Genomic DNA, 13,670 nt, shown 5'->3' with positions numbered 1-13,670 from the left:
ATTGGATTGTAGTCCTTTTCCTTGTTTACTTTCTTAAAAGAAATGAATGAAGATTTTATTAAGTCTGATTTTAATGAAAAATTCTTTTCTTCTTCTAGGAAATTGAAAAATGAGCTTTTAGAAGCAAAACGGAAAGGTGGAAAGAGGCAGCAAGATGGCGGCAGAATTTGTGTTCGATGTCAGAAAAACTTGGGCTTAATTTTTGACCGAGGGGACCTATGCCAAACATGTATGCATCGAGTTTGCAGTGAGTGTCGGATTGTAGGCATTGATGGAAATTGGAAATGCACAGTCTGTGCCAAGATTGCGTAAGTCCCATACCTTTGCCTGGAAGTCAGATTTTTAACTCGTTTAAGTCAGGAGAGTAGAGGAAGAGAATTGAAGGAATGATTTAAATATGAAGGTTAAGAATAGAAGAAGAAAAAAATGTTCTGCTCCTCAGATTTAGGAGTACTCTAGTAAGGGTATCCATGATTTGTGTGTGACTTTTGTGACACACAAGTGACAGGTCCCTTAATTTCTCTGATCCTCAGTTTTTTTTTTTTTCATTTGTTAAGTGATTGAACTGGATGCAAGCTTAAAGTATTTAAGCTTTTAAATGTTTATATTCTCAGTTAACTATTGGTATTGGGAGCTTGTTGAATCACTTTGGGCAAGTACATTATTAGTGTTGAAACTTTTGGATTGTGGTTTATATCCTTGTTTGTTTTCTTTGAAATAATGAATGAAGATTTTATTAAACCTGGGCTACTAAAAGGTTATGTGGGGTTCCCAACAGAAATAAGGGAGTTCATATTAGGGAAAGAATAATGAGTTCTGTAATACACATATTGAATTTGGAATGCTTACAGGAAATCAAATTCAAAATGTCCAGTGGCCAGTTGGTGATTCAAAACTGGAGCTCAGGAAAGACTTAACAATCCAAGAATCATCTACATAGAAATGAGAACTGAACTTAACAGAAACTGATGAAGTTACAAAGTGGTCAAATGTAGGCCTGTTTATTAATATGGTGCTTTAAGATTTACCAGAATAAATGAACAACTCTTGAGAACTTCTTCAGAAATGCTAATCTGGATATGTTGCTTTGGTTTCTACATTCTATGATGTTCAATAACTTATTTTATATATCTTGATCTCTTTTTATTCTTCTTATCCAGCATCAGCAAATGTCTGGAGATGAAAAGAAAAAAATAAAAGCAATCCCTATCCTACAGGACCTCATATTCTAATGAGATAGACAAGTTTATTTGTGTAAATACATATTATGTATTTACATATATATGTCACACACATATATACACATGTGAATATGTGTGTGTATATATATATATATATATATATATATATATATACACACAGTATGTATAATATGTATGCATCTGTATATAAGACACCTATAGAGTAGATTCCATTTTGTTCTCATAATTTCCCTATTATATCCAGAAGGGCACTCAGTCTTTAAACCATTTTGTAGGTGACAGAAACTGAATCAGAGGAAAGATAAATAACTTTCCCATGGACACAGTTGGTCTGTAGCAGAATTAGGACAACAAGCCAGATCTGTTTCTCAGATCAGTGCTTTTTCTATTAGAGTGTTCTGAAAGTTTTGTCCTTCTCAATGTCTATAGATGAAGAAATGTAGATTAATTCCCTAATTAAAATCCTCCTGCTAAGAAAAGGAAGATTTTGCTAATGGTTCTTTCCTTTTAAATTGTAAAGCTTTATTTATTCATTTATTTATCCATTCATTCATTCACTCTTATGAATTAATTAATTAATTGATTAATTTATCCATCCATCTATCTATCTATTTATTTATTACTTTATCACTTTATTATATACCTCTATCAACTTCTTCCTTTTCATAGAACCATAAAATTCCAGACTTGGAAGTAACTCAGAAGTTACCTAGGTCAATTTCTTTGTGTGAATACTCCCTCTAATATCCTTAAAAAGTTGTCTTTAAATTTGTGCATGAACATTTCCAGAAATAGGGAACTCATTCTCCTTTCCAAGTTCCATTTACCCTTCCCCCCTTTCTTTCTCTCATGCTTTTCTCCACATCCAGTCATATGCCCCAAATAAAAAGTAATCTATCTCAGTTTGCCTCTGTCACTTGTTCTGTGGCCATGTGATCTCAGCCCTGCCCTCCATAGCTACTCCTTTCACTCCACTCACTATTGACTCTGGCAACATCCATCTCTCAGCAGCTAGGACAGTCAGAGCAACATTTAACTTTATGGATTTGTATGTTGTTTTTATGAAAAATTTAGGGATGTGCTCTCTCTGGCTTTTGAGGATTACTCCTTCCACTCACAGTCCTCTACTATTTACAATAGATAAAATATTTAACAAGAATTCAAAAACATTTTCCAGCCTACTGTTTATGCAACATAGTACTGAATACAGGCAAAGGTAAAAAATTTATTAAACATTTACTTTGTACAGAGCACATATAAAAGCTAGCTGGTTGATGAAATTACAAAGTGCAGACTTATTAATTATAGTGCTTTAAGATTTATCCTGACCTCAAGGAGCTTACATTCTAATGGGATAATACAACCCATGAAAGGGAATTGTGTGATATGTGCCTACCATTGTGATGTGAAAATAGTGACAATAATATAATAACAATAAATAATGATGGTGGTGCATAGAACACCAATATTGAAGTTGGGAGGACATGAATTCAAATCCAGTTTTAGACACTTACTAGCTGTGTGACCCTGGGCAAGTCACTCAACCCCAATTGTCATTCCCACCTCACATAGATAGATAAATAGATAGGTAGATAGATAGATGATAGATAGATAGATAGATAGATAGATAGATAGATGATGGAGGATGGATGGATGCATGTTTGAATGGATGGATATTTAAGACAGTGGCATTAAGTGACTTGTCCAAGGACACACAACTAGACAATTATTAATGTTTGATACCAGATTTGAACTCAGCTCCTCCTGACTCCAAGACCAGTGCTCTATTCACTGTGCCACCTAGCTGCCTCTCAAGGGGTTTTCTTAATAAGAGAAAACAACACAGAAAATAAAATTGAAAAAAAAGAAAAAAGGGGAAGTGGTACCTGTCAGCCAGTATAGTCTAAAGATATTACCAATAATAGTAGCTAACATTTATATGGATCTTTAAGACTTGAAAAACCCTTTACAAATATTATCAGGAAATAAAGTTGTAAAGAGTTCTGATCTGGACAAGTTCAAAGTTCACTTTAGGGAAAATTCCAAGATTTGGTGAGGAAGAGAAAGGAGATGAGGATAGGCAGAAATGATATAAAGCTGCATTATAGCACCCTAGCTCCCAAATATTTTAAAAGCAGATGAACAATGGCACAAATAAATATGGAACAGAATGGAACTTAATGGAGAAATGCATATGGAACTAGGAGAATAGCATAACTTGTTTCTTCTGTCCTTCAGGAAGTGGACATATTGTTCATAATCATTCAGTCAAGTGAATGCCTAACCTGCAACACAGGCAGCTTTCTTCAACCAAAACAGTTCTTGGAAGAGAATTTATCACAGACTGAATTCTGTCAGGTACATTTGTTCTTTGAACAGAACAGTTTTCCAAGTATTGCAGAAAATCCTTGAGATGAGGCAGCTGGTTGTCAGAAGGGTAAAGAAATAAACTGTCGCTAATCATAACCTGTGACCATTTTCTAGGCAAAATCAAATGCAACCAGAAAGAATGTCAGAATTTAGGGAGAGGGGAATGATGTGCTGTTGCAATCTTCCTTTTGACTGTGGTTTGTAAGAAAAAATAATATACTTCACAAACACTAACCATCAAGCACATGATTCTGTTCAAATAATACCCCTAGCTGGGCATGGTAGTACAATCCTATAATCCCTGCTACGGTAGAGGGTCCTGAGCTGCAGTGGACTAAACCAGTCAGCTGTGCATATTAAATCCTTCACCAATATTTTGTGCCCCTAGGATGGGGGAGGGGTCATGCTAAGCTGCTTGAGGAAAGCAAAATGACTCAGGTAAGAAAGAGAACAAGGCAAAGCTCTTCCAGTCTAGATGACATAGGAAGAACTAGTTTATTTACCAAAAAACCCATACAAAAAAATCTAATATTCCCAGAATTACAGACTTAAGAGTCAGAAGGAGGCTTCTGAAACTTTCTAATCACTGAAGTCAACAGAAATCAACATGTCACTGAAGGAGAATCAACACTATAACAGTCTCAAGTAATCATTGAGTTTTTAGAGGAAAATCTCTACTGAGTGGGAATCAGTGGATGCCTGGGGTTCCTGCTTTTATTTTCCTGAATAGTTGTAATTCTTAGGATGGCATCAAATTTAAATTTATTTTTTAACTCCCCCCAAATTATTCTTCTCAAATTATTTTAATGTCTAATTCTAATAAAGTCCTTTAAAATACTCAAAGACAATACCGTCTACCTTAAGTCTTCTGTGCTTCAGACTAAAAAATGCCTAGGGTTCCTTCATCTGGTCTTCTTGAGGTACCATCCTGGCTGACCTCACTCTGAAACCATTCCAATTGATCAATGCCCTCCCTAAGTTGTGATATCTGTAACTCATTGTATTGAAAGAGAACATGGTATCTAAAGAGAACAATACAGTTACTATCCACCTTACATCACACTGTTGACTCCTATTGAACTTGCAATCAATCCCCATTCCTATCTTTTTTCAGATGAACTGTCTGTCCATACCTCCCCCAACACTTACTATAAAAGTTTTATTTTAGCTAAAGCTAATGCTTTTCACTTTTAACTTTGTATAAAGTTTATGAAGTTTATGAAATGCTAACTAAAGGAAAATGTTTGAATGAGTAGGTTAAATTTTTCATGCTGCCACAAACCTGAACCAAAACCAAAACCCCCAAATAAAAACCAAATCCAAATCCAAACCCACTACTATAAAATTAGGAACTTACTAGTGTTTATGGACTTTTGCCAGCAAGAAAGCCCCACCTGTACTGTTCCCCAGAGGAACAAAAAAACCAAAGCTTATTCAATTTACAATTTAGAAAGAAGGTGAATTGAGTATTAGGTACCTTCGAATTGGACAAGGCTATTACTGGAGATGCTCATGGGTAGGAATGAGGGAAGTGGGATGCTATGATTGTAAAGGTCTGTTACTGAGGGCTAGCAACAGGAAAGGCTCTACTTCATGTTAGCTATCTCTTGTAACCCTGCCCTAATAGATAAGACCACCCTCACTGTTTTAACAGAAAGGAAGTTTTACAGACCAGGCGAGAGTTTCAGTAGCAATAGGATTAGTAGCAACTTGGAAGCAAAATGGAGTTGTTTGAACTTTCTTGGGTATCCATAGTACTGTTATGATTTGAAAAAACAAATTCCATGTGTATCTGAAAAGTGAAGTACTTACTTCTAATGCATTTCCTATTTAGTTGCCTCCTCACTGTAGTACCTTAAACCATTTCTAGCAGATGAGAAATCTTTGGTTCCATTTAATTCAATAAACATTTTTATATGGAGGCCTATGCTAGAGACTGGAGACATAAAGATGAAAACTGGCACATAGTACTTGACCTTGAAAAAAAGCTTCCAGTAGATTTTCTTGATTACTTAATAAAGATTATTTTCTGGAAGAAAAATCCCTATTTGAGACAGCCAAATGGCAGTTTGAGAGGGTGCATTTGCTGGATATGGAAAGACCACTGAACAAGGAGTTAGTTGTGCTTTATCATTACTCATCTGACCTAGACAAATAAGTGAGGAGGCTTAGCTTCATCATCTTTACCTTTCAGTTTTAAAATTCTGTAAATGATGATGCTATAAAAGCTGACAATTCTACATGCTTGTTTTAAAAGAATACCAAAGGGCTATTGAGCTGTAGCCACATTGAATAGAACATCAGATTGCAAGTCTAGCCCTGACTGGTGAGGACTTGAGATGAGTCAGAAAATGACTCATCCTCTATGTGGTTACAATGCAATTTTGTGCTCTGCTTCTATCAGAATAGGAGATGAAGCCTGGTGATGACGTTTTCACAGCACGGATGCTACTGAAGATGATGCTTAGGTACCATCAACTTAGGATCTCCTGATCTTTCCCTTGTTCCTCATTCAACTCCATAAACAAAGACATGACAGCAGGAGGGAAAGAATAGAGCATCTAGGAGAAGAGTGGGGGGAGACCATTTTGCAAACAACCCAGATGCAAAGATGCCAAAAGGAATATACTTCCTTTTTCCATTTCCTCTTTGGAAAGACCCAAGAGTGTCCATAGTGCTCTGTACCCTATGAATCACATCCCAGTGCAGCGATTCAGAAGTCACATCAAGACTGTCAAGAGGCTTAGAATGAAAGGTTTTGGAAAATCTCAATGGTTTGTTCCCATTGATATCTTAATAATAGATGCAGATTGCCATGGTGATTTCAACTGAGGCTGTTGCTATCAGTTACTAAAACAGCCAGAATGCTAAGTTCCATATTGAACCTGTGACCAAATACTGAAACTGATTTTTACTCCTTTATTTAACCAACATTTCTTAAATGCCTTCAATGTGCAGAGGTAATTGCTAGGTGCTGGGAGAGACAAAAATTTTAGATATGACATAGTCCATTAGAACCTAATGGAAGTGAAAGATACAAAAAAATGAAATGATAATGAATTACAAATAATAGATTGATGTTGACTGAGAGGTCATTAATAGGCAGTTATAGTTTTCATATTACTTAAATAATCTCCACACATTAATTGCCCAGGATTCATACTTGATTGTCTAGCTGCAGTGACCCTGTTATATATTACAAAATATAAAATACAAAAGATATATGAAAATGGAAAATTGTAGGCAAATATATTCTTGGGAAGTTAATATGTATTTTGTCAGGATGGAATTTATATCTTTTTAGTGGGGAGAATGTTGGAAAATTTATATGAGGCTCTCAACTTCAAATAATCATCCTACCTCAAGCCTCTCATGTTTCTTCCTCCCCAACACTCTTTACTTTGAGAATCTTGCCTCATATTTTATAGAAAAATTGAGATCATTTGCCATAGGCTTTCTATTCTCTTAGCTTCTTCATCACTTATCACTCAGACACCTTATGCTATTATTTCCTTCATCACCCATGCCCCAATGTTGAGATAACCTCACTCTTCTATCTGCTTAAGTAGTCCCACCCAGTCTACTCCAAGATATCACCCCCTCTGTCTTCCCCACTCTATCACTTTAAATCCTTTGTCCCTTCAATCCTTTGATATTGATACTACCAAGTCCTATATAACTTTGACTTTGGCTCCTTGCTATTTGAATTGCTTCTTTCTGGCTGCCTGCAGTATTTTCTCTTTCCTCTAATAATTCTGGAATTTGGCTACCAAGTTCCTTGGTGTTATAATTTTAGGATTCCTTTCAGGAAGTGATTATTGGATATTTCAAATGACTATTTTATCCTCTGGTTCTAGAATATCAGGGAAGTTTTCCTTTGATAATTTCTTGAAAAATGTTATCCAGGCTCTTTTATTCTTTTTTAAATGACTTTCAGGTAGTACACAATTCTTAAGTTATCTCTCCTGTGTCTATTTTCTAGACCACTTGCTTTTCCAATGAGATATTTTACATTTTATTCTATTTTTTAATTTTTAAAAAAATTTTGCTTGATTTGCTCTTGATGTCTCATAGAGTCATTAATATTTAGAGCAATGAGTAGAAAATAATAAATGTTAATAAGTCCTTATTCATTTATTTACCTATTAATCTATTCATTTTTTTGATATTTTTATATATTTCAGGGGCTTTAAAGAAAAAGAGGTTCATTATATTACCCAGATTTATCTCCAGTCCATATTGTGAACTTTTTTCTTTGAAAGAATTCTTGGTCAATCCAAACTTAATTATCCACTTTGCTCTGTCTGAGGTCTACCTAACACTTGATGTGGTAGAATAACTTTATATATCCCTGATAGTGTCCCCAATATCCTGCTTATCTCCCCCTGTACAGTAGTACCATCAGGTCTGAGAATATTCTCTTATAAATGTCTCCTGAAAGCATAAGAATGCTTTACCTATTAGGGTAAAGATCAGAATTCTTTATTTCCTTTAGCAAATATAAGCAGAGTGATTCACACCAGTTTGTACATTTTGTTTATCTTTGTGTATTGAGTTTAATATGTCCCAGATATGTAACGTTAAAAAGAATCTGTGCCTGCCATAATCTTGGAACTCAGCAAATATCAAATAGCCATAATAATTAGCACAGTCTAAACATAATTTTAATTTAATTCATTTTAATTTAAATTGAATCTAAATCAATTAAATTGATAAATTAAAGTATTTTAATTTAACTATACTTTTAATCAAACTCACATTTCCAGGCACTTCATACAAAATGTAATAGGTTCTAAACTGCATATTTTTATCACAGGATTAGGAACCAACAAAGAAACTTTCTTTTACTCTGATCCCTTTCTGATCCCTTTTCCTTCATCCCTTCCTCCTTGACATTTATAATGCCACCACTTCTCTTTCCCTAACCCCAAACTTCCAAAAGGTATCTTGTCCTTTGGTTGTGATGAGATCTTCTCATACTGCTTCTCTCTCTTCCTTTCTGTCTGTAGTGAGGAACTAAAGTAGAGCCTAAGGCTTGATCTCATCTAAGCAAATGTCACTGACATTACAAGTAGACATTGCAGCCTGTTTTCAGAATTCTAAGGTAAAAGTGTCACTAGTACATGTCTAGGAGAAGCAATTTGTAGTTATTGAACCATTTTTGGAAAATTTTACAATTTGAAGTGGTTTTTCTGTATTCACCCATGAAAGATGAAGAGAGTACTGGGGACCAATTTTCAGTGGCAAGGCTGTTACCCCCATCTACATCTTTCTGACCACAGATTTTGAAGGCTTCTACAAATAATGGAACAAATGAGATAATATTGGCATAGTGCTTCGCCCATATTAATCACAATATTGAACACTTACTCCTTCCCTCTTTTCTTTGTTCCCCAAATAACAGTGACCAAATTTACCTTCTATCTCCTTCCATCATTACCTGCAACATCAAGAAAGTAGAGAGATTCTCTCACCTCTGGAATGCCCAAAGGAAAGGAGTTGGTATCTTGGGACACCACTTTTTGAAGGTTGCACCCTCTGATCTGTATTTTACAGTTGTCCAATTGACAAACTGTTTGACTTATTACTATTTTTATTTGTAGCTGTGTTCCCATTGTAACTGAATCTGCATGAGGCAATAGACATAATGGATATCAAAATATATATTTTTGGAAATAAAGTGAAATTCATACTCATTTAAACCCTTATTTGGATATATTACAGTTAGTTATAACTTCTAACTGAATCATTTATAAAGCTCATCAAACCTTCAGTGCTTCCAAGAAAAATAAGGACCCAACCACTTTGGATTAAAAGCATATACACTATACTTTTTTTATGAAATAAATGACATTGAGGGAGAAAAGAAATATTCATTTTATTTCTTTCAGATAATTTTGTTTTCAGCCCTAACCTTTTCTTCTAACTAACATATAAATTTCAAAACGTAAGGTAAGGATCTTATGACAAAAAATTGTCTGAGGATCTAATATTAGACCCTACAGCAATAATATAATCAATGCTTCAGATATGATAAAAACCAGTTTATTCATCTCAATGTATACAAAAAAAAAAATCAGTGAGCCTCATACAGCAGTTTCAACAATCTTATATAGGTTTCCACTTACTTAAGCAAGATCAGTACAGTGGAGTTTCAATGTGCAAATAAGGGAAGATAATGATTTACAGACCAAAAGCAGATAGCATAAGAGGCAGAACAGGTAAAACAAGAAACTAATCGGTAGATACTAGAACTACAGTTGATATCACAGTTTGATTTGCAGAGTTATATGACTTGTTCATCTTAAGTAAATTGTGTTAAGAAAGTTCAGCCAGAAATTCTCTTATTACACCCTAAAGAACAAAACAACCTAGAGTTTCTTATGGTTTGTTTTTAGCCCTTTTTTTCAGAAACAAAAGACACAGAACTGATCCTAATTTTATGTATCTCCAGAAAGGGCATTTTGCTCATCCTGTCACTTCTTGGAGAATGGAGTTATGGAACAAGAGGGAAAAAAAGTAAAATTTTAAAAATAATCTAAACATACAGCCTCTTTGAAAGAAAGACGTTGGTAAGATTTTAGGGTCCCAGTTACTTAGGAAAAGGACAGGGCCTCTCTACTCCTGGGTACAGAATTGTTCTCTAAGCCTTGAGACTCCTAGCTTGTGGTCTCTTCATTCCCAGTCTCTCAAAAAAAGTCCTTCCCAACACCACCACCACCAATCCCTATTCAGCTGGCCAACTTTCCTTGAATATTCCCAAAACATAAAGATTGTTATGCTCATCATTTAAAGAATGAATAAGAACTAAGTAGAGGTCAAGTCTCAAAGTACTGACTTCCCTTAGGCCAGGTTCTGGGGTGGGTTGTAATCCTGAGTTTCCTGAAATAATCAGTAAAGTGACAGAATACTCTGACACTAACTGGTAGCCCATTACCAATAGATGACTATGAGTGGTACAAGTGCACAAGGGTTGGGTATATTTGACTGACCCATTGACCTCATTGGGCAGTCCACCCTATGTCTGCCAGGCTTAGGATAGGGAAGGAAAGAGAACAACTATATTTTGCATCTGTTTGCATTCTCCCAGATCTTTAGAGTCTATGTCATGAAGTCTCTGAGAAGCATTGGCAGCAAGATAATAGGGAACTGGATAGTATCACTGGATAGTATCAACATCATACCTTATATGGGCAGTGCTTGGAGACAGAAAGTCCTACAGAATCTAGAGAATTTTCTTTTCTTCCCTTGGTTAGCCCTTCTTCCCCCCCCCCCAAGGGTAGTTGATATCATGTCTTTACATACAGAAATGAGAGTCTAAGCCCTCCAGAATTCTTTGCTTTCTTTTAGTTCTTCTGAAAAGATATTCTGTTTGGTATTTGCAGATAAATACACAAGGGAAATTGGAAATTAATGAAGGGAGCAGAATTTCCTGAGACATGGCTCTCTGTGTCTTTGTGTTAATTTGTCACATTCCTATCATCAGACCTGAAATTCTTGACTTCGAGAGGACAAACTCAAATAGAAGTGAATCCCAGTAGGTTGCATTTTGACTTAGAAAACCACAAATTCACATTATCTAGATTATATTGTAATTTTAATTATTTACATTTGCCAATTAAACTTTAATCTGGTTTTAACTACGGGAACTTTTGGAGCTTGAAAACTCTTGTATAGAAAAGTATGGGTCTGTGCCTTTGAAACTTAGTCTTGTGAACCAAACTAACTCTCTGGGATTTAGTTTTCATGTTTTTTAAATGGAAGAAATAATATGTGCACTAACTTATGTGATTGTGATGTGAAAAGTGTTTTCTAAACTATAGAGTGATTTATAAAAGCAAACTATTTGCCAGGAAAGATATAACAAGTGAAGCCTTTCTTGTCTTTTCAGAGTTATAATATGTAATTTTTGTATTCTATTTTAATTCAATTCAACAAGCATTTGTTAAGTACCCACTATGTGTCAAATCCTAGGCATTTGAGCAATTCAAAGGCAAAAATGAAAATAGTCCCTACCTTTGTGGAGTCTAACTAGTGCTAGTAGTGGAGTGGTTACAGATAAAGTTATTTTAAAAATACCAAAAAAGAAAATAAAAAAGTAATTCCAGGCAGACTACAAACACTTGAAGGAACAAATTCCTATAGAGGAAAGGTGAGAATGTACTTGTGTATTTCAAAAAGTATAACTGAATAAGGAAAATATTCCTGGCGACGGAGACCATCTCTGAAAAGTCATAGAGGCAGGAGATATAGAATATGGAGAAATATTACCAAATTAGTTTGGAAAAATAAGTTGGGGCATGATTGGAGCAAATGAAGCATTTTGTTAAATATTGGAGTTTGCATTTCATCTTAGGAACAATAGTAAATTGATCTAGTATTCAGAGAATATTGATTTGGCAGCTGCATAGAGAATTGATTAGAGAAGGGAAAGATTGGAAGTAAGTAGACAAATTAGGTAGCTTTTGGGGAAATGGTGATTTAGGATCTGATCTAGGGTACTGGTCATGGGATTAGAAAGAATTGGAAGGATGACAAAGGTGGTATAGAGGCAAAAAGTCTTACTAAGTGATTGGAGGATGGTGGGGTGAGTGAAAATAAAAAATCTACAATGACTCTGACATTACCTGGATATATAATCAGAAGGGTGGTGGTACCTTTTACTGAAATGGGGAAATTAGGAAGAAATGTGGGTTTAGGGGAAAACATGAGTTCCATTTTGGATATGTCAGGTTTGAGATACCTATGCAATATCCAGTGGAAATGTTGATGCTTCAAGGAAGTTGATAATACAGGAAGGGAGTTCAAGAGAAAGCTAAGGCTAGAGCATGTATACTAGGCACAAATAGAGGCCTAGAAGCTTTAAAATTCATTTTAGATACTTGTTAGATTGAACTGAACCTTCTTTTCTTCTTGCTCAGAATAACTATTTACATTTGGTTGATGTCAATTAATCAACAAACATTTATTTTGATGTCAAATCAAATCAAAAAAAACATTTGACCATGTCAAGTAATTAACAAACATACTATCATTTGTTAGAGGAGACCAAAAAAAAGAAAGAAAAAGGGAAAGAAGCAATCCCTATTCATAAGGAGCTTATGTTTTATTGGATAATTGCTAAAGTCCAAATTCTAGTTTTTGGTATCTATCTATATATATATACTTCATATTAGACTTAAGCAATCTTAGGTTTGTTAATGAACAACATTTTTGAGAGTTAAGAGTCTAGCCAGTAATATTTAAATTTGTTTGGCATAACTTCATATGTATAAGTGAAATCAAATTACTTGCCTTCTTAAAGGGAGGGAAGGGAGAAGAAAGGAAAGGAGAGAAATTGAAACTCAAAATTTTAATAAAATTTTGCAAATAATTATGAAATTTTTAATGAAATAAATAAAAATAATAAATAATAAATATCTAGTCAGATGGCTCCATCTCATTCTACAGAATCCACATACACATCTTTTTTTTTCTTCTCCTTATACAGGCAACTAAGGATTGTAACTGGTGAATGGTTTTTTGAAGAACGGGCAAAGCGCTTCAAACAAGCCAACATTTTGGGAACAGATGTTGTTAGACAGTCTATTCTAAGAAGAAGTCCAGGTAATTAAACATTTTGAATATTAATTTCAAGAAAATAATTCTAAAGATAGTGAGCTTGCTAAATTTTCTATTATACAGTTAATGAGCACAGATTTGAATTTCTTTAATCACCTAGGTGATCTTAAAGCCTGAAAGCATGAACTGTGTCAAGTGATTTCCCTCTTAATTTTTCATTTCATAGCAGGAAAAAATGTATCAATATAATAAATGTTTGTTTCAGTGTGACACACTAAGATGTCAAAATAGGACCTGTATCATCTCCATGTTTTATTTTCTGAAATCAGTTTTTAGCCTCAATACATTCTCTAATATTTGACTATAAGGATTTCCCTTTTTGAGAAATGTCAAAAAACAAAACCTGGAACATAGAAAATGCAGAATACTGGGTAACTATTACTAGAAAAAGATTCTTTAGTTAAAGAAATGTCACCAAGTTCTTTCAGAAAGAATTCTTCCTTTACTTTTCAATATTTAAAATATATTTTAATTTAC

General features: G+C 34.6%; 1 protein-coding gene across 1 annotated transcript in view; it reads left to right on the top strand.

The window, feature by feature from the left end:
• Nucleotides 1–13,670, top strand: part of SYTL5 (synaptotagmin like 5) — a 195,537-nt gene that overhangs the window by 118,427 nt on the left and 63,440 nt on the right. The window contains exons 2-3 of the mRNA XM_074210607.1: nucleotides 99–308; nucleotides 13,063–13,178. Coding sequence (XP_074066708.1) covers nucleotides 99–308; nucleotides 13,063–13,178 — 326 coding nt within the window. The remainder of the gene's footprint in view (nucleotides 1–98; nucleotides 309–13,062; nucleotides 13,179–13,670) is intronic.

This window comes from Macrotis lagotis, chromosome 1 (genome assembly GCF_037893015.1).
Source record: "Macrotis lagotis isolate mMagLag1 chromosome 1, bilby.v1.9.chrom.fasta, whole genome shotgun sequence".
In the NCBI taxonomy this organism is placed as follows: Eukaryota; Metazoa; Chordata; class Mammalia; order Peramelemorphia; family Peramelidae; genus Macrotis; species Macrotis lagotis.
This window is presented reverse-complemented; position numbering and strand designations above follow the sequence as displayed.